Source organism: Athalia rosae, chromosome 2 (assembly GCF_917208135.1).
Source record: "Athalia rosae chromosome 2, iyAthRosa1.1, whole genome shotgun sequence".
NCBI lineage: Eukaryota > Metazoa > Arthropoda > Insecta > Hymenoptera > Athaliidae > Athalia > Athalia rosae.
Window position 1 is genome coordinate 30,884,066 of NC_064027.1, and position 23,034 is coordinate 30,907,099.

At 39.3% G+C, this 23,034-nt stretch overlaps 5 protein-coding genes across 9 annotated transcripts; 2 read left to right on the forward strand and 3 right to left on the reverse strand.

Annotated features, from left to right (window-relative positions):
* Positions 1-470: 470 nt before the first annotated feature.
* Positions 471-5,436, reverse strand: LOC105688230 (sorting nexin-18). Its single transcript, XM_012404359.3, has 5 exons — positions 5,248-5,436; positions 4,757-4,952; positions 4,105-4,556; positions 3,334-4,029; positions 471-3,183 (listed from the first exon to the last, which is right to left on the reverse strand). The coding sequence occupies exons 1-5, from the start codon at positions 5,260-5,262 to the stop codon at positions 2,932-2,934; spliced, it is 1,611 nt and encodes a 536-aa protein (XP_012259782.2). The 5' UTR covers positions 5,263-5,436; the 3' UTR covers positions 471-2,931.
* Positions 5,437-5,592: 156 nt separating this feature from the next.
* Positions 5,593-9,351, forward strand: LOC105688532 (mesoderm induction early response protein 1-like). 5 transcript variants are annotated; one of them, XR_001103198.3, is made up of 5 exons: positions 5,593-6,393; positions 6,524-6,659; positions 6,966-7,766; positions 8,005-8,178; positions 8,650-8,789. XR_001103198.3 is itself a non-coding variant. In XM_012404930.3 (5 exons), coding segments are annotated over exons 1-5 (1,596 nt in total). In that variant the 5' UTR covers positions 5,622-6,391; the 3' UTR covers positions 9,179-9,351. The 5 variants fall into 5 exon arrangements, 3 of the variants coding, with proteins under 3 accessions (XP_048506785.1, XP_012260353.2, XP_012260355.2); XR_002305833.2 differs by having other exon boundaries at positions 8,653-8,788; XM_012404930.3 differs by having other exon boundaries at positions 5,622-6,393; positions 8,051-8,178; positions 8,650-9,351.
* Positions 9,352-10,428: 1,077 nt separating this feature from the next.
* On the reverse strand, positions 10,429-17,547 carry LOC105688416 (nucleoporin Nup188). The gene is made up of 8 exons (XM_012404733.3): positions 17,226-17,547; positions 16,720-16,930; positions 16,100-16,567; positions 15,739-15,863; positions 15,154-15,682; positions 12,319-15,069; positions 11,944-12,237; positions 10,429-11,809 (listed from the first exon to the last, which is right to left on the reverse strand). The coding sequence occupies exons 1-8, from the start codon at positions 17,252-17,254 to the stop codon at positions 10,577-10,579; spliced, it is 5,640 nt and encodes a 1,879-aa protein (XP_012260156.2). The 5' UTR covers positions 17,255-17,547; the 3' UTR covers positions 10,429-10,576.
* Positions 17,548-17,570: 23 nt separating this feature from the next.
* Positions 17,571-20,693, forward strand: LOC105688417 (tubulin gamma-2 chain). The gene is made up of 10 exons (XM_012404734.3): positions 17,571-17,826; positions 18,250-18,452; positions 18,615-18,761; positions 18,847-18,983; positions 19,065-19,259; positions 19,380-19,491; positions 19,604-19,735; positions 19,796-19,978; positions 20,054-20,250; positions 20,358-20,693. The coding sequence occupies exons 1-10, from the start codon at positions 17,778-17,780 to the stop codon at positions 20,359-20,361; spliced, it is 1,359 nt and encodes a 452-aa protein (XP_012260157.2). The 5' UTR covers positions 17,571-17,777; the 3' UTR covers positions 20,362-20,693.
* LOC105688418 (tRNA (adenine(58)-N(1))-methyltransferase catalytic subunit TRMT61A) lies at positions 20,315-22,411 on the reverse strand. Its single transcript, XM_012404735.3, has 4 exons — positions 21,391-22,411; positions 20,996-21,268; positions 20,702-20,871; positions 20,315-20,504 (listed from the first exon to the last, which is right to left on the reverse strand). The coding sequence occupies exons 1-4, from the start codon at positions 21,743-21,745 to the stop codon at positions 20,358-20,360; spliced, it is 945 nt and encodes a 314-aa protein (XP_012260158.1). The 5' UTR covers positions 21,746-22,411; the 3' UTR covers positions 20,315-20,357.
* Between the last annotated feature and the right edge of the window lie 623 nt (positions 22,412-23,034).

The following is a 23,034-nucleotide window of genomic DNA, read 5'->3' on the forward strand; positions in this document are numbered from 1 at the left end:
TCTGCACTTGACACAAAAAGTTGTGAATATAAAAAGGAAATTAATAATAATGATAACAATAATGGTAATATTGATAATTATGATAATTTTAATAATAATGATGATAATATTATTGATAACGCGACTAATGGGTTAACACATAATTTCTATCAGTGAATGGCACACAAGCTCCTCCAATTTATCCGACAAGGATGAACAAAAATTAACAATAAAAACAGAAATGAAACGATCATACGAAAGAAAGGAACGTTATTCTCCAGACTGATTGTTGTATAGGGAAAAATAATTATTGTTATCATACGGAAGTTATACATACGGTAGAAAGAACAACATTCTTTGATCGTGTTGATATTCTCAAAGCACGTAATAACATTATTACTAAACTATCTCTAACTATAAGCATATTAAATTTTACGGGGCACGAAAAAACGCAAAACTTCAAAAGTTTCGCGTAAGAACTTCTCTGTAGCTTTATACTTATTAAAATCTTTATTCGGATACATCGACTAGATCCCTTGTTCGAATAAAATTTCAGTGATTTGGGCGTTCGTGTTGTTGGTTCTGTACATTTTTGTTTGGTCATAAAATTCTCTCTGATCCCTCACAGTGCGTTAGATATGCGTAAGTAAATGAATGTGTTGAGGCGGGGCTGAAAATTAAGAAAAACCTTTGACTATAGAGATAAATAATTGCAACTTTTTGTAAGTTAGTATAGACATTGTTTTTACAAAGTTCAAATGATATTAGATTGCCCACGATGACGCGCATGTGAAGTTACACCTGGTATCTGGCAACTTGATTCAATTTCAACACGAAAACAGAACCGCAACAATACCCGCAATGTAATATCATTTCAATTTCACCTTATGAGTTATTGTATTATTGTTATTGATATGTAATTAGCAGACCAGCAACCGTCAAGGCAACTTAGCATTAATTGTTCATTAGTGGAGTATTCCTGAATTCTCATTTTGTTATTTTCGACGTAATTACCACGATCGATTGTTCGTTGACTATTGGTACATTGAAATAAACTATTATTTACGATAGCATCTTGGATTTTTCAACGCAATAACTATGAGTCCATAAATAACTGTTCATTTCGTGACAAAAGCTGAATGCACATTGATTATTGCTAAGATAAAGATTCACAATGATTATTTATTTTCAGAACTTTACTGATAATCAAGCAGGAAGCTGATGTGATTTTTCATGTGATCTAACTCGGTGAACAACTTGAGCTACTGGCCTTAGGTAAGTTTTTGTATCGGTCATAACGTCTGTAAATTATCGTTGTTGACGGTGCTGTTCTCGACAATGAGATATTTAGGATTCAAAGTTGAAATGATGCCCGAAGATGTTCAATTTGCTTTGAAAACAGAACATGCCACTCAATAGGATTAAAAAACACAGCATAAGGTATTTACATGATACACGGTTATGGATTGATTGATTATTTTGACTTAGTTGACTAAATCAACTTTGTGTTAGCTATGGAGCATAATTAACTAAATTAATGAACTAATTCACCAGTACATGAAACTTGTAGAGTTTTCACACTGGATATGTTTCATAATTCGGTTACAGAGCATACCAGTTCGATTTGTAGGCTCTGATATAACATATGATTCTAACAATGATCAATGTTGAAGTTAGAATCAAGAAATGCAGCACAGCTTATACATCAGGAAAACGAGAACAGTGTTTAAATCGCACGGTCAAATGAGACCGCCATTTTTGAGAAATGTACAAAAAATAATTCTACACAACTATTCTGCTGGATTTATCTACCATCGCAAATTTGTACATTTTTTCAGAACATCAAATCACACGATCTGGAAGTTATCACCACTAGTTTTCTATTCCACTTGTGATTTTCACTATAACAGTCGGACAAAACTTTCCGACATTGTTATTATACAGAATTAACAAATCTGGAACTAGAAGAATATGCAAACACCACAATTCCAGAAATTTTAAACAAGTGCCATTGGATTTTTACCCCAGGTACCAGCGTGAGTAATATTTTCGAGCATAGGAATATTCTTTGAGTTAACGTCGATTTAAACTTTTTTTATGTTAAATAAGAACAAATGAATAAAACACATTTGTACATATAAATATAGAGATAATATTTGTGTAATATATAATATATGTTTATACACATACTCCGTACCAGTGAACAAAGTTAGCAGGTTCACCCAGCCAATTTCAAACAACTTGGGGTGACTCTTTAACTTTGTTGAATAATACCATAGACGTGTGCAAAGTTTAACAATGATCGTTCTTTGTAAATATAGTCGTTCAAAGTGTGTAATAATACAATTGTGATAAACGAAAGAAAAAAATTTGGTCAACCCGTGTTCATTTGCAAAGTGACTATTGCCTGAATAATTGGACAAACTAGTTGCGGTTTATACAAATAATTCATTGTCCGATTTTTCGTTGATACAGGATAACGTATTTTCCAAATAAACGCGATCAATTTAATGCGCATTATTGAATGCATATCACTGTGATATAGATCATTCTTCGGGGATCTAGTAAAGATAATAGTGTAGATTTAGCTAAATATATTTACATACTGTAGAGTGATACGCAGTGGCTCTTGATCTGCTTCGATGTAAATGTATAAGAGGGTAAAATAAAGATCATATGAATATTAACAGTTGGGGGGGGGGATTTTTTAAACTTCAAGATTTTAGGTCTTCAGCCGCTTGTTCAATGTCTGGAAAATAGATTGGAAGATTCAATGTCCACTTATTGTTAATTCCACGCAAGACGAACCGATGTCATAGTCCACGACAATACCAATCCAGGTAAGTGACAATGACGTAGGGTGGGTTGAGATAATTTTTAGTGTTATCAGGAAGCATTAGGCCTCAAATAGCAATGTCACTGATTATATTCAGCCCTATTTTGGCGAGGCATTCAACCGTCATAACCGTTCAAAGCATCTTGAAGTTTGTTGACTATCTTCTGATAAAAAGTTATTTGCTCAGCAAGATGACTTTTCATCGCCTGTTTTATATGGACCTCACGTTCCATTTGGAAATGCATCTCCTCCGCTATCAGAGCACGGGCTATTACGTCAGTTCTGCGCGAAAGTTCTCGTAATTGCTGTGGTTCCATTTTATGCTCACTGACAAGCCTCTCCGAATCTTTTCGTTTTTGTACTGCGCTCTGTTTAGAAATGACAATAAGATGAAACAGATTCTATTTTAAACGAAGACTACCATATTTCTTTCGTGAAATGTTAAAAAGTCGTTATTATGCTAACAGATTTGTTCCTTTATCTCACAGATAACCTTGTATGAAATGTCTCTAACTCACCTTGTGTATACTTATAACGTCTGGGAAGTTACTGATTATTCCTCTGTAAATATGAAATTTGTCAGCCAATGGTTCCCAGTCGAATTTAGGCTGATCTTCGTATAATTTTCCAATATCATTGTACGCCTCTCCGGTTAATTTCAAAGCAGCGTTTAAATTTCCTGTACCATGGTCATCTGCATCTAGTGCAATCCCTAGCGAGGTGAAGCTTTGCCCAATTTTTTGAAATTCCCTCTTATAAAGGACTTGGTGTTTTTTACTTTGGTCAACTGCCATCGCCATGAAGTTTTTGACAACTGGATCAAGTCCGTTGATAAATTTGGCAAACCCGTCATTGTCTATGTCTACTTTCACTGGATCTAAAGCACCATCAGGACACTGAAGAATATTAAAACAATTTACGCCCAGCAACTCGTCTTTCTCTGCCTGTCTTTTTCCAGCTTTCCATCTCTTCTCATCCGTGCAAGTCATAAAGTGTTCCCATACGCGACTTCTACATAAAACTGGGTGTCTGCAGACATAATCGACAAATTCCTGCAGCTGTGTACGCCTGTGCTCTATAAATTGCTCCTCGTATCGACCGGATATTTGCTTATCGGGCAAGGGTGGTATGGGAATAAAACAAAACTTCTCCTCTAATCTCTCATGGAGCCAATCGAAGTGCTTGTATCGTCTTGAGACTTGGATATTATTGAACTGGAACAAACAAGTTCAGTGTTTTATTTTTGAACAACAAAAATTTAATACCAATCCTTGATTTTCAAAACTTACTGTAGGTGTTAATTGATACACAATGAAACTTTTCAGTCCCTTGAGTTTGGATTCTTTCTTAGGGGATGTGATGACACACTTGTAACTGTCACTTGAAGGAACCCACACGGACCTTCCTTCTTCAGTTTCTTCAATAAATACTCTTTCATTTTCTGGTACAACTATTTTGGTTCCCATCAGAAAGCTGTCTTCCCCAGACTTTATCAAGGTAGAGAATTTTGTATTTTTTTTAGGAACGTTAGAAATTGGTCTCTCCGATAACACGGAATGCACCGTATGCGTGGATACCGTGTCTGAATAATCGGCATATGCGGGCTGTATTGCGTTATGTTGCACAGAAGGTTGCTGGTGGTTTGTGGAAGGTGCATATGCTGGAGTATCATGGCCTGCTTCAGAATCATCGTCCCAATCATCATCCCAATAATCTGTGCCCTGTTGAGAAGTTGTGCTACCTGAAATTTTATAGTTTAGCATGCCATCAGTTTTTGCCTTCCATTATAAAATTGGATACTTTGAAGAATGAAAATTATATGACTCATGAACTCGTTTAGTGAGATAAAGTCTTGAAGTTCTATTGTCTCATTATCAACAGACGTCATAAAATATTTGAGCCTCCTAATTAACAATAGATGTTGAGTAGCGGATCTAGTACCTGTCATAGGAACAGGTGCGGTAGTTTCGGCAAGCTGCACGTAAGCAGCTGGAAAGAGACCAGACTTTCCATTTTGATTAACCCCTTCACACCATCCATCGCCAACATTATCTCTGATGACCGTTAATACTTCACCAGCATTAATAGACAGTTCCGCAGTACCTGGTTCACCGGTAAAGTCATACAAGGCCTGTACCTGTAAAAAAAGAAATAAAAGATGCAACAGGCGTAGAAGAAATGAAGCGAAACAATTCTGTTACCAAAGAAAACGAAAAGGACTGAATTGTCCATCTTTTGTTAGAAATGACATAATAAGAGCAATATTTTGGCACATCTGTAACAATCGTAGAATTGAATGATTGAAGATATCCCAAACCAGTGAAATGTGATAATGACTGAAGTAAGTGATCCATTGTTAGTGAGTCATAGCTGAAGAGAGGCTGATCCGGTTGACGGAGGTTTCAAAATTTTGTTTTATTTTATGAACTCACCTGATGACCCTCCATGTTGATAATGTCACCACGAGCACTTCGACCCCGGTTTAAAAAATGTCTCGAAAAATATTTACGGCGCTTTTGTTCGCCTTTGCGGTTTTATCCGCACTTTGCCAACATGACGAACATGACTGTCTAATCTAATGACACGATCATTGTGTCGCTGTGGTTGTGATCGCAGTCGGCGTGTAATCAACTTGATGTGCGGTGTGGTTCGCATATATGTAACATACGTGGACATACATTTTAATACATATGCCCGGTCCACGGCCGTAGACAGCACAACTTTAAGGATGGACTGTTCATTTCCTATATTCTCATTACTCTACCGTCTAAGCTCGAAACCACTGAACTGTGCTCGGAACCGGCAAATTCGGGTATATTGAACAAAAGATCAAAAAGATCTATTTGAATCAATTGTTGATACACGATCTCATGAACAATAGTGTTTTTCAGTGTCAATAGCCTAGTATACATACACGAACACGTATCAATGGTGAATAATTATCTTGAATTCTTGAATTGAACATCATTGAATGGTTGAATTCGAATCACGCGCAATATGTTGCATCTAGTGCTGCACTCTGCGTAGGACTTGAATCATTTCGTTATCTTGGTATATTATTTTGGAGCCACAGTGGGAGATACAAGTCAAGAATCAAAAGTTTGTCTTTTATTCTCTACCAAAATACCAATAAAACTCTTATAAACATTTGAATCGTGATGAAAAACTACTATACTTATTGTGTTTGAAATTGAAAACAAGTTATAGTGCATTAATAAATTGCTAGAATAGATATTTAAATAAAATAATACCGCATAAAACTCAATGCACATCACTCATATTTTTTGAGGTTACAACCCCTCCCCCTCTGCAAGAAGGCGCGTCTTATGAATGAAACATCTTAAAAATCTGTTGAATATAAACTTGACCAGCCCCTAACTTCAGAAAGCTAAATTGCTCGTGAGAATTTTTGTCCGCATTCTATTCTGAATGAAGCTATGTGAACGTTCAAGAAACACCTAGGGTAGGATACTGTAATGCTATCAACAAATTGTCGCAGGAGGTTTTGACCCTCGTTGCGCAGCATCTTCGTGGTATGGTTCTGTACTCTTTATTGCCGGAGGAAAGTTAATTGTTATGTAAGTGTTAAGCGCCCTCTTAGAATATTTTTATATGAATTCCCAGCTTGCCATTTCAATTATATTTCTCTAAATTAATACTCACTGCAACCATATCGAACGGATATAAGGAGTCTTGGGATTCTTGCAGGGCTGACCAAGACTACGATATGGGCCCTACCACGGAGATGATGGTAAATGATTTTGATGACGAAAGAACACTTGACGAAGAAGAAGCCTTAGAAGGAAGCGAAGACTCTCACAACGAGTTGTCCAACTTACAAAAGGTATCTCTTAAAGCATTGTTGCTTTGACTCCGTTCAAGAATGTGAAAAGAATTTCATCTCATGAGAAAAACTTGCATATTTAGGATATTTTTGAGGGAAAAGAAACCTGAGGAATTTTTGGACAAAACAAAACTTCCTGCCTTGCGAGCGAATGTGAAATTATTTATTAGGACGGTTAGAAGTTTTTCATACTAGTTATGATGTGTTACACAACTGTATACATTGTACTTACTTTGGAATTTGTGTTGATGGATTGAACAAACGCATACACAACTTAATATCAAGCACAATTCGATTACTTTTCAGGAAGGAGATATGCCGTTGAAAGATTTACTCGCGATGTATGGTTACGGAGATCCATCCACAGAGAATTCCAATAGTTCCGACCGAATATTGCCGTCGACTGGATGTGATGATGAAGTGGATGGTCAATCTTCCGATAAAGGAGAGGGAGATGGTGATGCTGATATAGATGGTGATGGGGATGGTGATGCAGATGACGACGAGGAGGATGTGGATCGGACAAGTAATGAACCGGACTTGAAGCAATTCTATACTGAAATGGTGAAAGCAGAAGAGGCAGGGACCATCGACAGAGATGGTATCGGCAGTGGAAGTGGGGGTTCATCGAGACTCCTGCGCAGCGTCTCACGTCCTCAGAGTGAGGAGGAAGAGGATGACTGCGATTATAGTCCTGATGAAGATGAATGGAAGAAAACAATAATGGTGGGGAGCGACTATCAGGCTGCAATCCCAGAGGGTTTATGTCGCTATGACGACGCTCTGCCTTATGAAAATGAAGACAAGATGTTGTGGGACCCGAGCCACATAGCTGAAGAAGAGACCGAAGAGTTTTTAGAACGAGCTCAGTTAGCTGCAGTGAAAGGAAATACGATACCCGCCGGTTCCCACGTTAGAGACGACGAACAGGCTTTGTATTTGCTACTGCAATGTGGGTACAACCTCGAAGAGGCTCTGCGAAGGCGCAGAATGAACGTTATTCCATCTACAGATGCTGTTAGCCTCTGGTCCGAAGAAGAATGCCATAATTTTGAAACCGGACTCCGCACGCATGGAAAAGACTTTCACCGTATACAAAAATACAAGGTGAGCTTTCTCGCAGGAAATTTTGATGGATTTTACAGGACTGATGACATGTTTTTTTGGTGGATGGGGAAGGGAGGGGGTTTTATCAAATTGGTCTTGGTTTTTGAATATTGTATTTTCAAGAGGGTGAGTGAAACTTTTCGGTTGATTTTTTATGATAGGCAGCGGCTATTAGTTTGAATTATTTGAGTTCCATGAGTTTCTAGTCCTGTAGAATCTTCCATGCTTATATATGCAGGTTACCAGAGAGAGCGAGGCAGATAACGAACAGGTGTTGGCTTCAGGTGAGAACGAGATCCGTGGGAGAACTGGTACAATTTTATTATCTATGGAAAAAGACGGAAAGGCATGACATTTTCACTTACAAGGCGCGCATCGATAAAAAAAAGTATTCTCTACATCCTGGCATCACGTGAGTATTTACTCCTGACATAAATTAAACCAAATGCAGAACAAAATCACAGAATTCGTTGATAACTAAAATTAAAGAGATGAAAACGATATCCCAATGATCCTGCATCCACCATCTGCTCCGAATATCTTTTCAAGGAAAAGTGCGTAAATGATTTCCTCTACAAAACTCTGCATCATGATCAGAGCAATGATGCCAATTATACGTATTCTCTCTACAGAATTAAATAAAATTGACTATAAGCTTTCATTTATTAAAAGGAAGATCATGCTCGAAGAACGCCCAAAATAAGAAAAAAAATCATTTATCAAGTATCCTTAAATCTATTGTCAGAAGTATGAAAATTTTGTTCTTAACGAAGTGAGTTTCACTTTTTTTCCTCTTATTTTGTTGGTTTATTCCAAAGAAGAAATGGCTCTTGAAGCCGTGTCGAAAAAAAAACTTACAGAGTGACGTAATATATAATGTAAGCAGGGACTATATGGACCGTTTCCTGGAAGAACAAGAGGGGGTTCGAGACCGTAGCAGTTCACCAAACAATCACTACCTCCATCATTCAGACTCAAAGCGACAGCGTTCGAGTTTAAGCACAGGGATAAATGAGATGGATACAAAACAAGTGGTGGATTCTTGGTCGAGTAGCGGAGCCGTCGATCCACTGAGAGATCCGAGCAATTCTCTGCCTCAGGTTACAACTGCAAATACATTCACAACAACAACAACACCACCAACAACAACGGTGACGGTGACATTAACAGCAACAACAACAACAGTAACAACAACGACGACGACAACAACAATAACGACGACATCGACTTCTTCTTCTGGAAATTCCCGGCATACGGAATATACGTCTCATGCGATTCACGAAGGACCAGTAGAGGAAAGAACATCTCGACCCCACGCTACCAATAATCATGGAACCATACAGGACGAAGCTATGGTAGAAAGCAACAACTTGTCGTCGCCAGAGAATATTCTTCCTCATCTCCCACCTTAGCAATTTCTAATCGATGACGATCGCCAATCACCAATATACATGAAAGCACTTCACTGTCGACCATTATTAATGAAAGCATTACCAGTACTGTCGTAACGCATAATGTTCGTCAAAATGAGACGAATAATATTATTATATTTTTCTACTGCATAATAATTATTAACTGAAATATTTCAAACACGTAAGGAGACCTTACCCAAAAGCAACCTCGACAGAACTTCCCTATCACTTTGTGACCTTGCGCCCTTGGTCTCGAAATTTGAAGGACATAAATTTTTAAAACCCGAAATAGAAAGTATTGCGCGCTGGATCAAAAGACTAAATGATGAAGAATCATGCTTTATTTCCTCTCATTCATCTTCTTTCTTCTCGACTTGTTGTTTTCATAATATCCATAGAAAAGGAAAATTGAGTAGGAAAATCAGATCACCGATATACCAGTAAAACAAGGGTCTTAAGATCAGCAGAGGGGTACTCTATCTTGCGTGGTGCCTAGTAAATCCTTCATTTTCTCAAAATCAAACAGACGTACAGACGATTATAGTCGGTTGTTCGAGTTTGGTCACAGGTCCCTTGTGGTTGGAAAATTTTAACGAAACGAGTAGAGCTCTCGTTGACTAATGAAGTTATAGTCTATAGATCAGATGCAACAAGAATTATTTACCATAAAGATTTTTAAACACTTTTATCGAACGCCACTGATTATTATTGGGTCTGACGAAATCAGGAAAAATCGATCAAAGTCTATTTATTTACTATTTGTTTGTTTTTGTATGATATCTACCTCTGACTACCGATGAATCAATGAATCTGCGATCAATTTATACCTACAGAAGCTACTTTTTACAATTGCTCACACCTGGGGTACTTTTTTATCACGTTATAAAATTTTCTGCTCGAAGAAGGTGTATCATTTTATCCAACAATCTCAACGAGCCCATGTAATTCTAGATGCGTCTGAACTATATGTACGCGTATCTACCTATGTTACAGTATGTGGGAAAAAGAAAATAAAAATCAAACTGAAAATATACGTAGACACACGGAACTATTTGAAATTGTGAATATTATTACGAGTATATGATCTTTAGAAGTGTACTTACAGATGTAAATACATTACCAGAATATCACAGACTGTTGGACTCATTTGTTCCATCCCCAATCGGAATGACTAAACAAAATCACTTGCGGTCGGAATTGCTCCTGTTTAAAATTGGAAGGACAATCCGAAACACATCGCAAAGAAAATGTAGATAGCCTAGAGTAGAACATTGATCAAATATTCTCTCAATACCATTTATCGTGCATAAAGCGTACAAACAACTCGTACATACAAAAAGAGGAACTGATCTCTGTAAAAATGAATAATGACAAAATTTATTGACTACGGTAACGATTTTATCCATATTGCGCTGAATCTTGAGATTCAACAACAGATTTTAACAGTTTGCCAAGCAGTGGTAAGAACTGGGTGGTGTTCGTGGTGCCTTGAAAGCTGCCTGTTGTTAGTACGTCATCTTTCAAGCGTTCCTCTACATCCTCCTCGCAAGTTTCCTCCTCCTCCTCTTCACAGTTCAATATAACATTTTTAGGCACTTTGCATATGGTACTCTGGTCCATCAACCTTGCGGGCAGAGGTGAACTAGCTTCGGGGCAAGATACCGGAATCGTTCTTTCGGCATCGACCAAAGAAGCTTCGACTTGCCAACTGTCTGAGGTACCTTGGTGTCTGAGAAACTCAAAAAATACACCCATTTCCGTAGTAGTTTCTCTAGCTATCAATTGCTGATCCCTTGGATTCAGTCGAGGGCTCTTGATGCCCTCCAGTGCTTGGCATAATAGAAGTGTTAGATTAACTTCCAAGGCGAGCCTTGTATTATTCACCTCCATACACGCGTACCAGGGACTCGTGGACCGCGTGTTTTGAGAATTTATCGGGCTTCCTCCTCTTGTGATGTGTTTTCCAGGTACGAGTGCAGTGGCTCTTGACAAAATTGTATTCTCACATATCAAGGGATCATAGGGTCTCCTTATCAATCTTGGACTACTCAGCAGTGGCACGGTAATGTCCAGGCCAGTTATGTAGCCGGTGAATTCCGGATTACCTGAGACGAAATCAGGGTTGAGTATTTTTTTCAAGTCCCTCATCTGAATTCGTCTTAAGTTTTCAGGAGTGGCACGTTCCCATTCCCTTTTGGCTGAATCCACACTGTCCTCTCTGCTTAGGGATTTTCGTGGTGAAGTTACCGTCAACCGAGAGTGTAAGGCTTGCGTGAATAACTGCGTGGAGCTGATTATTGTCCCGTAAGTAAGTTGCGGCCCAGAGCTCATGCTCATCTGTGGTGGTCCAAAATTCGTTTCTGCCATTGGCGTGTACCAGAAGTCTTGCAAGTAGACCGTATCGATCAGCGTGTTTATTTTTGGTGATAATCGAATGAAGCTTTGAGCGCACATCGAATTTATTATAATCAGCTTATTGACCAACAATGTCAGTTCCCCGCTAGGTAGCTTTTCGTCACACGACTGCAGCTCTTCTGCACTCTCGACACTGATACCGTCAATTATGAATTTCAATATACGAGGACGCAGTAGCAGATTCACTGTGCTGTCGTAGGCTAAGTAGATGCATTTCTAGAACAATTACAAGACTCATCGTTAAGTCATACTCATAGCGGATATCTTGGGTCCATAGTCTCCTGGTAAGTCTTCGACAGTTTTAACGCTTGTATGATTGGTATGGATGGAAATAATGTAAAGATACTCACAAATAGTGATTCTCGAACACTGGGCTGTATCGAGTTCCAAATGATTGGTTGTACAGCCATGCTAGAAGTGAGGGCAACAAGAGACTGAACAACATCTGCAGCTAGGGGATCTGCGGTGTGCCTGAGTAGCATTGACACTTCGACAAGCTGGTGCTCGTGAGGACCCAAAAACATGACGATAATCGGAGTATAAATCATGCAATTTTCACGAGTCACAAGTGCCGTCAATAACTCCAGTCCCAGCGCATAGAGCGGCCACCAATCCTGGCAACGCCAATGGCTGCCCGTGCAATCCTGCGACAAAAACCAATTAAATATGATGCAAATCATTCTCTCAGAAAATCTGAAATTAAAAATCTGAGTTCTTGGACTCACATCATAGAGGCAGTCCAAAACGCTGTTTCTCAGATCGCTTGGTGGAAGTAAACTGAGCCACAATTTTGCAATCAGACTATTGTCGATGAGCTGAGTACTGTACAAGGATCGAGCTATGACTCCGAGGGCAGCTAGAGCTGCACGACTGAATCTGAAATACGGGCGTCTTTGCAGAGTAATGCCAACACAAGTCATAAGCTCTTGGATCATTCTCTGCAGCTGCGTGCAAGTCGCTCGCTGATTTTTAACATGCTCGATGTACAGCTGCAGCAACTGCGTTACCATGCAGACAGTGAGCGTTGCTGGAATACATCCGCGCACTGCTTTCAGCGTCTCAGTTCCATTATCCATTCCCTTCTCTGCAATCTCCCCACGGATCGCAGCTTCACCCTTAGCTGCCTTTGCCAATTCTTCTATCTCCAGGCTAGCCAAAACGCTTGCATTTCCCAAAAGGAACTCCAAAGTTGAACTATCTTTTGCCAGAGTGCTTTTAATCACTCTTACACAACCCACGATTAGGGAAAGCAAAGTGTGCCTGAGAATTTTGTTGTATCCTTGATAGGACTGCACCGTGTCCTGTATTAATTCAATCAATTTCATTTTGAATGATTGCGAATCGCCAACGCACGTCTGTTTCCAGGCAGTCACACACCTTAGGCACAACGAGGCGAGTAAAACGAGCATCTTTGGACTGTGAGGCTGTTTTAGATGGGCGGACAAGCCATCTAGAGCAAGACTGGTAATAAATTGAGCCTGAGTAGTCGAAATGGGATAGTTTCTGCTGATCTTGTTATCCGTTAGCCTAACGATAAAATCATACCACGATTTCAAGTTGGCCTCGTAAAGTGGCGATTTAATTTTTAGGTTGTCGACAGAACTATCAAGGCACTTGTCAGAGCTCTGCTCTAGGAATCTGCTCAACACGTACTGGGCAATGTTTATCAAATACTTCTCATCCTTGTCAAGAAGCTTCTTCAGGTTAACTAAGAAGTCGCTCTCTAGAGATGGACTCTTGAATAACTCTAATGTCATTATATCCAGCAACTGAGAATACCCTCTGGTATCAGGAACTAAGTCTCTAAATAACGGGGCGAAGAGGTGTGTCCAAAAATTCGTACGTTTCCTGAAGTAGTTGACTAGAATTTCGTTGCGATGGTACCACATGGCATGTAGCAAGACCATTGTGCTGTAATACAATCTATCGTAGATGATGCCCTCCTCCTCGTAAATCCTTTTTAGATACAAGTCCAAGAACTGGCTGCAACCTTGTGTTAAAAATTCATCGGCAGGTCTGGGAAAGATCCTGTTGCGTTCTGCACGATGCATTATATTGAAAAGCGCTTCCGTCAGGCCAGGCTGTCTCTCCAGGCAGACAGCAACGAGCTCCAATATTGCAACTTTTACCTCTGCAGCGCAGGTCGGAGACATGAGTCTTGATGCAAAAGTTTCCCTGATGGTCGTGCCGTCCATTCCCATGCAGACTAAAAGCGACATGGAGAAGCCTTCGGCGAACTTTTTTAGTAGCCTCACAGCCATTGCTTGCAGCGAGGGGCTAAACCAGACGTACAGGTAGTTCACAATCGTAGGCACAATTAGCAATCCGTTGGGCAAGCAGGGAGATGTGTACAAGGCGACTTCAAGAGGGGATCTTTCTTCCAGGCCCAATCCCAGGCTTTTTCTGAACATCAAGAGTCTATTTACGACCGACAAAGCGAGTTGAACGCTTTTGATTATTTTGTATCCCCGACCGCTGATCCAGTCGGTTTCCGTCGCCATTCTGCTCTGTAAAATCCGTTCTCCTGTTCTGACTAGCTTCAGAAGGGCATGACGGGGCTCGAGATACAAGAGACTGTATGCAACGACAAGTTGCAGTTCGTTTCTCATTTCCGATTTTGGGATATTCGAGTCCAGGGCATGGTGCAAACAGAACATACTCTGCAACCATAAATCGACCCGCTCCGAATCTAGTGCAAAGTACCATGAATCTAGTTTGGGCAGAACTCCTTGGAGTAGGAAAACCATACCCGGAATCTCCATGGAGTACATTGCTTCTTTGCTATGCTTTATAACGAGGTAGTTTGAGAGGATATCCAGATATGCAGCAAGGATGGGATACTTGTGTTCGATGGTCTCGATTCCTGATAACCAAGATGCAACCAACCCTCCGTCAAAAGAAATGGCTTGGGCAAATTCTTGGGTCTTTTGGTACCAATTATTGAATCTTGGGTAAACGTCAGCGCGCATACGTGATAAAATATCTGCTGGATACTTGAGGACTAGTTTTGAAGAAATTGACATGCATTCGGCAACTATTTTGTAAATGTTGATCGGTAGAGTAGCGTAAGAGAATCTGTTGATTACCTCAAAGCTCAATTCTGTCGGTATTACCATACTTTGACCGATTTCGACATTAGCCGCGAGTAGGGCTTTGAGTAGTTTGAAACCCTGTAAAACCTTGTCTGGTAAATTCGTTTTCGCATCGCTAACGTTTACTATTCCTCCTCCAGCTTCGGAAAACAGTTCTTCTATCTTGTGGTGAAAGGCATCCCAATAACTTGCCTTTGTGAACCAAACTACAACCTTCTTTTCATTACCCATCTCGACCGTAGTGTGTCGACATCCCGCGGGAATAATGAATGAGTTTTGATGGATGGTGCAATCTTGTTCATATGGTACAAAAGCCAAGCTAGGATCCTGATATCGCGAAACTTCCATAGTTATAGAAGCAAGATTCTCAAGCTCCAACATCAACTGAAATCAAAAAACTCCAGTAAAATCTCTGTCGAACAAAACTTTTGTTCTATGACAACAAACTTTCAAGCTTCAGGAAATTACCTTTTCCGCGCTTTTTGTTCCAGCCTTAGCCAGGCCAGTAGCAATAGCGGTAAGAGGTTCAAACTTGTATGGAAAACACTCGACGGCGCACTTGTATAAGCTCCACAGTCCGTCTTCCCTTTCATTCCAAAACCTTGCGGCAGTTTCTGGGTAGCTAAGTACAGCTGCAGTCGCGTTAAAAACGCCAGGAAGTTGACTGATTTTGTCCTCTTCTATATATGAACAAAGAAGTGTTAGCAGGTTGTACACACTGCTCCTCACTATCACAGAGTACTGAGTATCTTCTTGGATCATTTCGCTCTCCAGTAAATCTTGCAGATAGTAAAAAACGTTCAGCTGAATTGCTCGGATCCCAAACGGTCTGAAACTGTTCAACATATCTGGGTTGTCTGATTCGATCGCATAGTTTGCAAGCATCCAGGCAAGAAGCAAAGGCCCGTCTTGCGGTGTACTATCTCGCATACATTTGTGCTCAAACGTATCCCACATGTGGCTCCGCACGCCTCGGATCCATTCTTCCATCCCACTGCTGAAATTTTTAGAGTTTCACGAATCGATCAATAATGGTTGATGGGACAATCTTACTGTTTCACCACATCGAGTCCAACGAGAAGCAGAGCCGTCTGACTGAAGTGTATCTGTCCAAGTTTTTTGGATACCGCCGCCTTGTCTTCGTGACTTTTTGAACTAATTAAACGCCTTGGTTCTCCCTGTATTGTATAACTATGATTAGTACCGTTGGCAAAAAACATCTACATTAAATAATGGCAACAAAATGGTACCAGGAATTTGATCTATTTTCATCAAAAGTTCAGTTAATGAGATCAAATTTCCAGAGTTTCGAATGAAATTTTTAGTAAAGCTTTGTAATGTCTTATGATTTAGCCAAAACGAAATGATAATTGACGATTTATATAATACTAGTATATTACACATAATTTCTTACGCTGATGCTCCCATATATTCTGTTGAATTCCGAGTCTGCAACGTGTATGTCATGTAGAATGATGGTGAAGATATGTAAGAGTTCACGTATTTCAATTAGGCAATTATTGTAAAGTTTGTGTAGATGTTCGTCAGTGAAAAGCTGCGTTCGAACAGGTGCGTTTATAAATTTTAGAGCTTCTATTTGCCTTTGAACCGATTTCAGCAAGTCGCCCAATAAAACCTGATTGAGAAACTCTGTGAACTCCATTCTATGGGGGTGCCTTTTGTTATCTCTGTACTCGACTACGAGCTTGAGGCACTTAATCAACGTCAGTCGTTCAGAATAATAAAAATTCCAAATATCTTCTATAAGGGCTTTTGTTGTAGTAGCATCTGCCAGCTGGGAAGCAAAGGTTTCGGCACAATTTCGATATTCGTACAACATGAAATTGCATACTAAGTCCCAGGCTATCGTTGCATCGAGATTCTGTTGAAAAAATGTAACATTTAAAAACAATAATATTAGAGCAATATCAAAAACATTTGGTACAACTCCGTGGACTAGTGATGCAATCTCTAAACTTCGACAAAGAATTCTGATACTTGCTGTGCTGAAATAGATCGATATTTTGTACAAACCAGCATCGGGGATAACTTGCAGATGACGTCGTACATTCTGGATGGAGGATTTGTTGATTGGACTTTTTTCAGAGACGCCTCTGAAAATGGTTTGAAAAACTCGAGACCATCTTTTAGCAGTAACGTTGCATTTTTTATCTCATCTTTAACTAGATCCTTATCACAGCGACAGGTTGTTCCCGAAATAACTGACCATAAGCCTTTGCAGTATCTTTGAATGCAAAGAAATGAAATAAGTGAAAGTGTCTTAGCGTCATTGTAACGGATTTGAAGGATGTTTTGTAAAAATTACTTCCAACAGTGATCAATAGCAGAAATCATCTTTATCGATAGATTTTATAATCTTTCAGATGAATGATGAATTAATTCCTACGTAGCTAGGTTTTTATTTCAAAAAATACTAATAACAAGCTCATTTCTTCTGATCAAGTTTGAGACTCTCGATCAGTGCAGATTGATCAGAACTGGTTGGAATTTCAAAATATAATTTAAAAACACAAACTTACGGCAGATTTCCCATGGGAGCGATACTCATAGTTATATATTGCTTCGAGTACGGTGTATGAAATAAATTTTATTTATGTTCGAGGTGTTCAGTCCTTAACAATTGTTCTCGAGAGCAAATAAACATAACCACAATGTGGGGTGGTAGTGATTTCACATCAAATTCGAATACAAGGGACGAAAATTCGGGACTAACGACAAAAGTAGTGATCCACTGACATAAGATAAGATATTCTTCGAATCTCCTCGACTAGTTATATTCAGAATTACGACTAATTGTTACGAGAGTTTTGGATCATTCGTTACGTAGAAGCCGCAGAGGTTAGGAACCATTTTTAGGAAAAGCTCGGTCCCGCCATGAGTCCCGCGCGCCCCTACGCGACGCCTGATTGGCCCGGCCATGGTTTTTTTTGCTTGCTGATACGGAATCTCGCTTGTAGTACTCGACGAATAGCACAACTATCTAGAACTGTCAAATTGGAACCAAACCGATGTCAATATTGTTTTCGGTGTTATTCCACTAAAAATAGCGGCTATTAATTCAAACATCCATTATGCCGTGTGAAATGATAACGTTGCAGCTGGGCCAATGTGGAAACCAGAGTAAGTATTGACTCAAATTTTTCGGATGGTCCGACTTTGTTTTTAATTTTTTAGAGGTTATGTCAGCTTTGATTTTCACGCACATCTAGCCTAGATAAAATGTAACAGGGAAAAAAGTCCTCGTTCTGACACAGGTAATTACCAAATAAATATTTCCTTAGTACTGCCTGAAACTGAATGACACTAAAGTTTGAATCGCGCACTTGAAATGTTACCTCATAATAATGCTGGAGCATCTGCTTACTTCGATATCGGTTTCAGTACGTTGTGTTTCATTTCATCACAAATTAGTGCTATGGAATCCTTTTATCCCTGTGCCTCCACTCATTATTTTATCCGTTAATATCCTCGGTACAGTGTTAATTCTGAATCATTTAAAATTTATTGCAAAGCTAGTGGTAATCATTGGTAACTTTTTATCAGTTGGGTTTGAGTTCTGGAAAAGACTTTGTGCCGAGCATGGGATAAATCCTGAAGGTATCCTCGAGGATTATGCAACAGAAGGAACGGATAGAAAAGATGTATTTTTCTACCAATCAGATGATGAACACTACATTCCACGTGCCGTTCTCCTAGATCTCGAGCCTAGAGTCATACACACTATTATGAATTCACCGTACTCCAAGGTCAGCCAAAGGTTTTATTCTGTATTACCCTATTGTAAATCAATATGCGATTCAGCTATTTGTACAGCATTAAAAACTAATTTCTGCGTTATGCCTGCCTTGTTCTTTTTTATGTAATCATCATAGACTGTGAGCATAATAATTACAATTATCTCTCTGTAGCTCTATAATCCAGAGAATATTTATTTATCAAAACATGGAGGTGGAGCCGGAAACAATTGGGCATCTGGCTATCATCAGGGTGAAAAACTTCAAGAGGAAATATTCGATATTCTAGATAGAGAAGCAGATGGCAGCGACAGCCTGGAGGTGAATGAAAAAAAAATTGCGGACTTATTTTCACATCGCTGAGCTTGTACAAATCAGAAGTGAAAATTTTTATTTACCTTTGTAGGGATTTGTTTTGTGTCACTCCATTGCCGGAGGCACAGGCTCAGGCATGGGTTCTTTCATGTTGGAAAGCTTGGCGGACAGGTTTCCTAAAAAGCTGATAGAAACGTATAGTGTGTTCCCAAACCAGGATGAGATCAGGTGATTTTCTGATAGAGTCAAAGTTATAATCATGGACCATCCTTTCATCTTGAGTTGATTCGTATATTTTCTTTTTATCAGCGATGTTGTTGTGCAGCCTTATAACTCGCTGTTGACACTAAAGCGGCTGACACAATGCGCAGACTGCGTCGTTGTCCTGGATAATACAGCTCTCAATCGAATTGCATCCGATCGTCTACACATACAGAATCCGAGCTTTACACAAATCAATAAACTCGTTTCCACCATTATGTCAGTTAGCACAACCACACTCAGGTAAATTTTTATCGTCCTTGCGTGAAATGTGTTGTCAATATCAGGGATTGATATTTTTCAGTCTCCTTGGTTTCTCATTGGCTAGATAATGTATAGACATGGGAATTATTTGATTCGCAGGTATCCCTCATATATGAATAACGATTTGGTTGGACTTATTGCACCACTCATACCCACCCCAAGGTTACACTTTCTCATGACGGGATACACTCCACTTACCACCGACCAAGAGGTTTGCTTTATATCTTGTCAATCGCTTTGAGCCAATTGCAAACAATAATCTGCAGTATTTACCTCCTAAAATACTCTCTGATGGAATTAGTGATCATCAAATTTTCCTGCAGGGAGCCTCAGTTCGCAAAACTTCGGTCCTGGATGTTATGAGACGGCTACTGCAGCCTAAAAATATGATGGTTTCAACTGCTCTGGACCGAAACGCAGCTCACTGTTACATATCGATCTTGAATATCATACAGGTAAACTTGCAACTTGAGCGGTTTTACGAAATGTGAAACGAGAAAATTGTTTATCATTAGGGAGAAGTTGATCCAACACAAGTGCACAAGTCTCTTCAAAGAATCAGGGAGAGAAAACTGGCACAATTTATACCTTGGGGACCAGCCAGCATACAAGTTGCACTATCGAGAAAATCCCCATACATACAGAGCACTCACAGAGTTTCTGGACTCATGCTTGCAAATCATACCAACATATCTTCGGTATGTATCGAAAATTTATCTTTTTTTAATAGGTTCCTATTATTCATCACTACTGCTGAATTTGACATTCTTTAGCTTTTTGATCGAGCTCTTCAACAATACGACAAGTTACGAAAGCGAGAAGCCTTTTTGGAGCAATTTCGTAAAGAAAAAATGTTTGAGGATAATCTAGATGAATTGGACCATTCGCGTCAAGTGGTTGAAGACCTCGTCAAGGAGTATCAGGCTGCTACCAGGCCAGATTATCTAACGTGGAGTCCTGTGAAGAGCGAGTAAACTTAGATTCATTTACGTTGCCTTTGACGTTTCAAGGGAAAAAAAAGTATTCTGAGCCCATTATCAAAGTAATTTTAACATTTATTCATCGTTGACTGACTAGCTAACAATTCCGCATGCTTGATGGAGGTAGGGTAGCGATTGTGATGTATCCAGTATGACCTGGCAGCGAATGGGCATGTGACACGGTTACCAGTCTCTCCTGTCCACCAGCCTCTCTGCCATTCTTGAGATTTTTGCCATCGGTTTGCTGTGCAACAAAAAACAATGAATTCAACATCTTCCACATTGTGTGTGTAATACCAAAGGTATATTTTTACACAACTGAAATAGAATCTCAAATTTGCTTTCCTAAGTTGTGATGATTTTCGAAGAATTTAATTCCCTTAGAAATAAAAATCCCATTCGTGGGTACTGTTAATAAATTAACACAAATGAACTTATCACCTTATTCTTCAAACACTCCAGACTCAAGACTGGCACTGTTTTATATTGGACAGTCAACTCTTTTTGCAGACATTCATAGGTTTTTATTTCAACAAATCCAGCTGTAGCAAGACTATCGCAAGTCTTTTGTACCTGTTCGATACACGGTGAAAATGAGCAAAGTTTTCCACCTGAAATATATATAATGATCGAATATATTGCAGAGTTTTTTCTGTTAATCGGTGGAAATTTTTAAATACTCAATCCGCAATAGTCTTAACTTGGTATCATTATCTGGCACTGATTCGTATTCACCTGATTTTCGGAAGCATTTTATTGCGTGATTAATGGTCAGCCACGGATGTGGCAAGTCCAGGAATACGGCATTGACTTTTTCTTTGAGATTTTCACCAAATCCATCTTGGCAGGCATCTCTTTGCTGTACAGTAACATACGGTGCTAATCCATGTTTGTCAAATTCAATTGTAGCTAGTGCGACTCGTTGCGCATGGAAATCAAACGTGTACAAATGACCATGTGGTTTTATGGCACCGATTAGAGCATGTGAGAGAGATCCACTTCCAGTTCCTATAAAAAATATATGGAACGATTCTGGATATAAGTAATTCAATATAAATTTGTTTTCATATTACAGTCAACTTATGGGTGGACAAATGAAATAACCTGTTAGAAGGGCTATAGAGAACCACCTGTTTCAATGACCACACTTCCCGGTTCCAGATCCATGAGGTAGACGATGTTACTAATGTCGGGTGTATAGATTATCTGGGTTCTGTGTTTGAGAGTCAGCGTCCAAAGGTCCGGTGTTGGCTGAAGGATGTATGCCCATCCTCGAGAAAGATCCACTTTGGTTCCATACTTGGCTCCTACCAATGTGGCAACTTTGAGGGCTCCGTAACTAGTTTGGAAGACGTAATCCACTGTTTCTCCTCGTTTGTTAACTATCGTCGGTGTTGCCTCTAAGGAGTACATTTGTGAAACTCCGAGAAAAAGGATGACTTCGTCACCTTCCTCTACAAACTCTTTTGATCTATCAAAACTCATCGTGCTGGGTAGAGGTTAGTAGTAATGAAAAGACCGTGTTTAGTGGTGAAGATTAAGAATGATTCAGAAACTTTCTGACGTCCACTTGAACGTATATCAGAGATTGGTTATTGATTCGATTCTATAGTTTTTTGAACAACAACGCTGAATGCCACTGTACTACTGACTTCACCGACGATTCTTGGACTTTTTTTGTTTATCACATGGCCGAAATGCACAGACGAGACACCAAATGGACAATTTACATACTAAAAATACCAACTCTGTAGTAATAGATTGGGTAAATGATATGTAAATGATATATGAATATTGAAATTTAAAAAAAGCAAAAGTGCAAGAGGTATGGAATTTGACGAGGTAGTAATATCATTTAGAAAGATAGGGTAATATCGATAGAAATTTATCGCCTAATTATGATTGGTTATGATGATCACATGCGCTTTCAAAAAAAAAAAAAATAAAAATGAAAATATAATAAATGAAAAAATAACGAATTCTAACCATTTGGTATTATTTATTTGCAATGAAACCGAACTTGATTGGGCTGCAATGCTGCACTTTAATGCTGCAATTAATCTCGATGACAGATTATAAATGCATTCTCTCAATTTTCTCTGATCTGGGGGGTTACCTGCACACGTCATTTGCGCGTGGAGTCAAACACGTCAAAGTGAACGAGAGAGACCATCAAAATGCGCACCCATTCCAATTAATTTGTCAATTACCGCATCTCCCTCTGGTCCTGGAAGTGTTTTATGAAATGCAACTGAAGTTACACCATCGTAGATTTATTCCCAATCTTTCCTAATTTTTTCTGATCTTTTCTAATTTTTCCTGATTTTTTCTAATTTTTTCTAATTTTTCCTAATTTTTTCTAATTTTTATCGATTTTTTCTGATTATTTAATCAATTATTCGAATTTTCCGCGCATTTCTCTGGGCGCCGCCATTTTCTCTAAGCTCCGCCCACCGGGAGTACAGCTAGCGCCATGTGGCGGATTTTTGGTGAACTAACCCCCAGAAAAACGCGAAAGTTTTGACCCTTCTTCGAGCGAAACCGGAAAAGTATTGACCGCTAATTTCTCTGAGCTCCGCCCACCGCGAGTACAGCTAGCGCCATGTGGCGGATTTTTGGTGAACTAACCCCTCGAAAAACGCGAAAGTTTTGACCCTCCTTGAGGCGAAACCTGAAAAGTATTGACCACTTTCCCGAGCAAAAAACGCGAAAGTTTTGACCCTCCATGAGGCGAAACCTGAAAAGTATTGACCACTTTCCCGAGCAAAAAACGC

Excerpts from the sequence above, each read along its gene's own strand:
- LOC105688230 (XM_012404359.3), bottom strand. Across the intron at positions 4,030-4,104 it reads TGTATCAATTAACACCTACA|TTCAATAATATCCAAGTCTC; the intron begins GTAAGTTTTGAA and ends TGTTTGTTCCAG. Across the intron at positions 3,184-3,333 it reads ACGTTATAAGTATACACAAG|AGCGCAGTACAAAAACGAAA; the intron begins GTGAGTTAGAGA and ends ATTTCTAAACAG.
- LOC105688532 (XM_012404930.3), top strand. Across the intron at positions 6,660-6,965 it reads AGTTGTCCAACTTACAAAAG|GAAGGAGATATGCCGTTGAA; the intron begins GTATCTCTTAAA and ends ATTACTTTTCAG. Across the intron at positions 8,179-8,649 it reads TCTCTACATCCTGGCATCAC|CAGGGACTATATGGACCGTT; the intron begins GTGAGTATTTAC and ends ATATAATGTAAG.
- LOC105688416 (XM_012404733.3), bottom strand. The coding sequence starts at position 17,254 with ATGAGTATCGCTCCCATGGGAAATCTGCC. Across the intron at positions 15,683-15,738 it reads GGACTCGATGTGGTGAAACA|CAGTGGGATGGAAGAATGGA; the intron begins GTAAGATTGTCC and ends TAAAAATTTCAG. Across the intron at positions 11,810-11,943 it reads GTGTTCGAGAATCACTATTT|AAATGCATCTACTTAGCCTA; the intron begins GTGAGTATCTTT and ends TAATTGTTCTAG.
- LOC105688417 (XM_012404734.3), top strand. The coding sequence starts at position 17,778 with ATGCCGTGTGAAATGATAACGTTGCAGCTGGGCCAATGTGGAAACCAG. Across the intron at positions 18,453-18,614 it reads TGAATTCACCGTACTCCAAG|CTCTATAATCCAGAGAATAT; the intron begins GTCAGCCAAAGG and ends ATCTCTCTGTAG. Across the intron at positions 19,979-20,053 it reads ATCATACCAACATATCTTCG|CTTTTTGATCGAGCTCTTCA; the intron begins GTATGTATCGAA and ends GACATTCTTTAG.
- LOC105688418 (XM_012404735.3), bottom strand. The coding sequence starts at position 21,745 with ATGAGTTTTGATAGATCAAAAGAGTTTGTAGAGGAAGGTGACGAAGTC. Across the intron at positions 21,269-21,390 it reads AAGTGTGGTCATTGAAACAG|GAACTGGAAGTGGATCTCTC; the intron begins GTGGTTCTCTAT and ends TATTTTTTATAG. Across the intron at positions 20,505-20,701 it reads TGGAGTGTTTGAAGAATAAG|CAAACCGATGGCAAAAATCT; the intron begins GTGATAAGTTCA and ends TTTGTTGCACAG.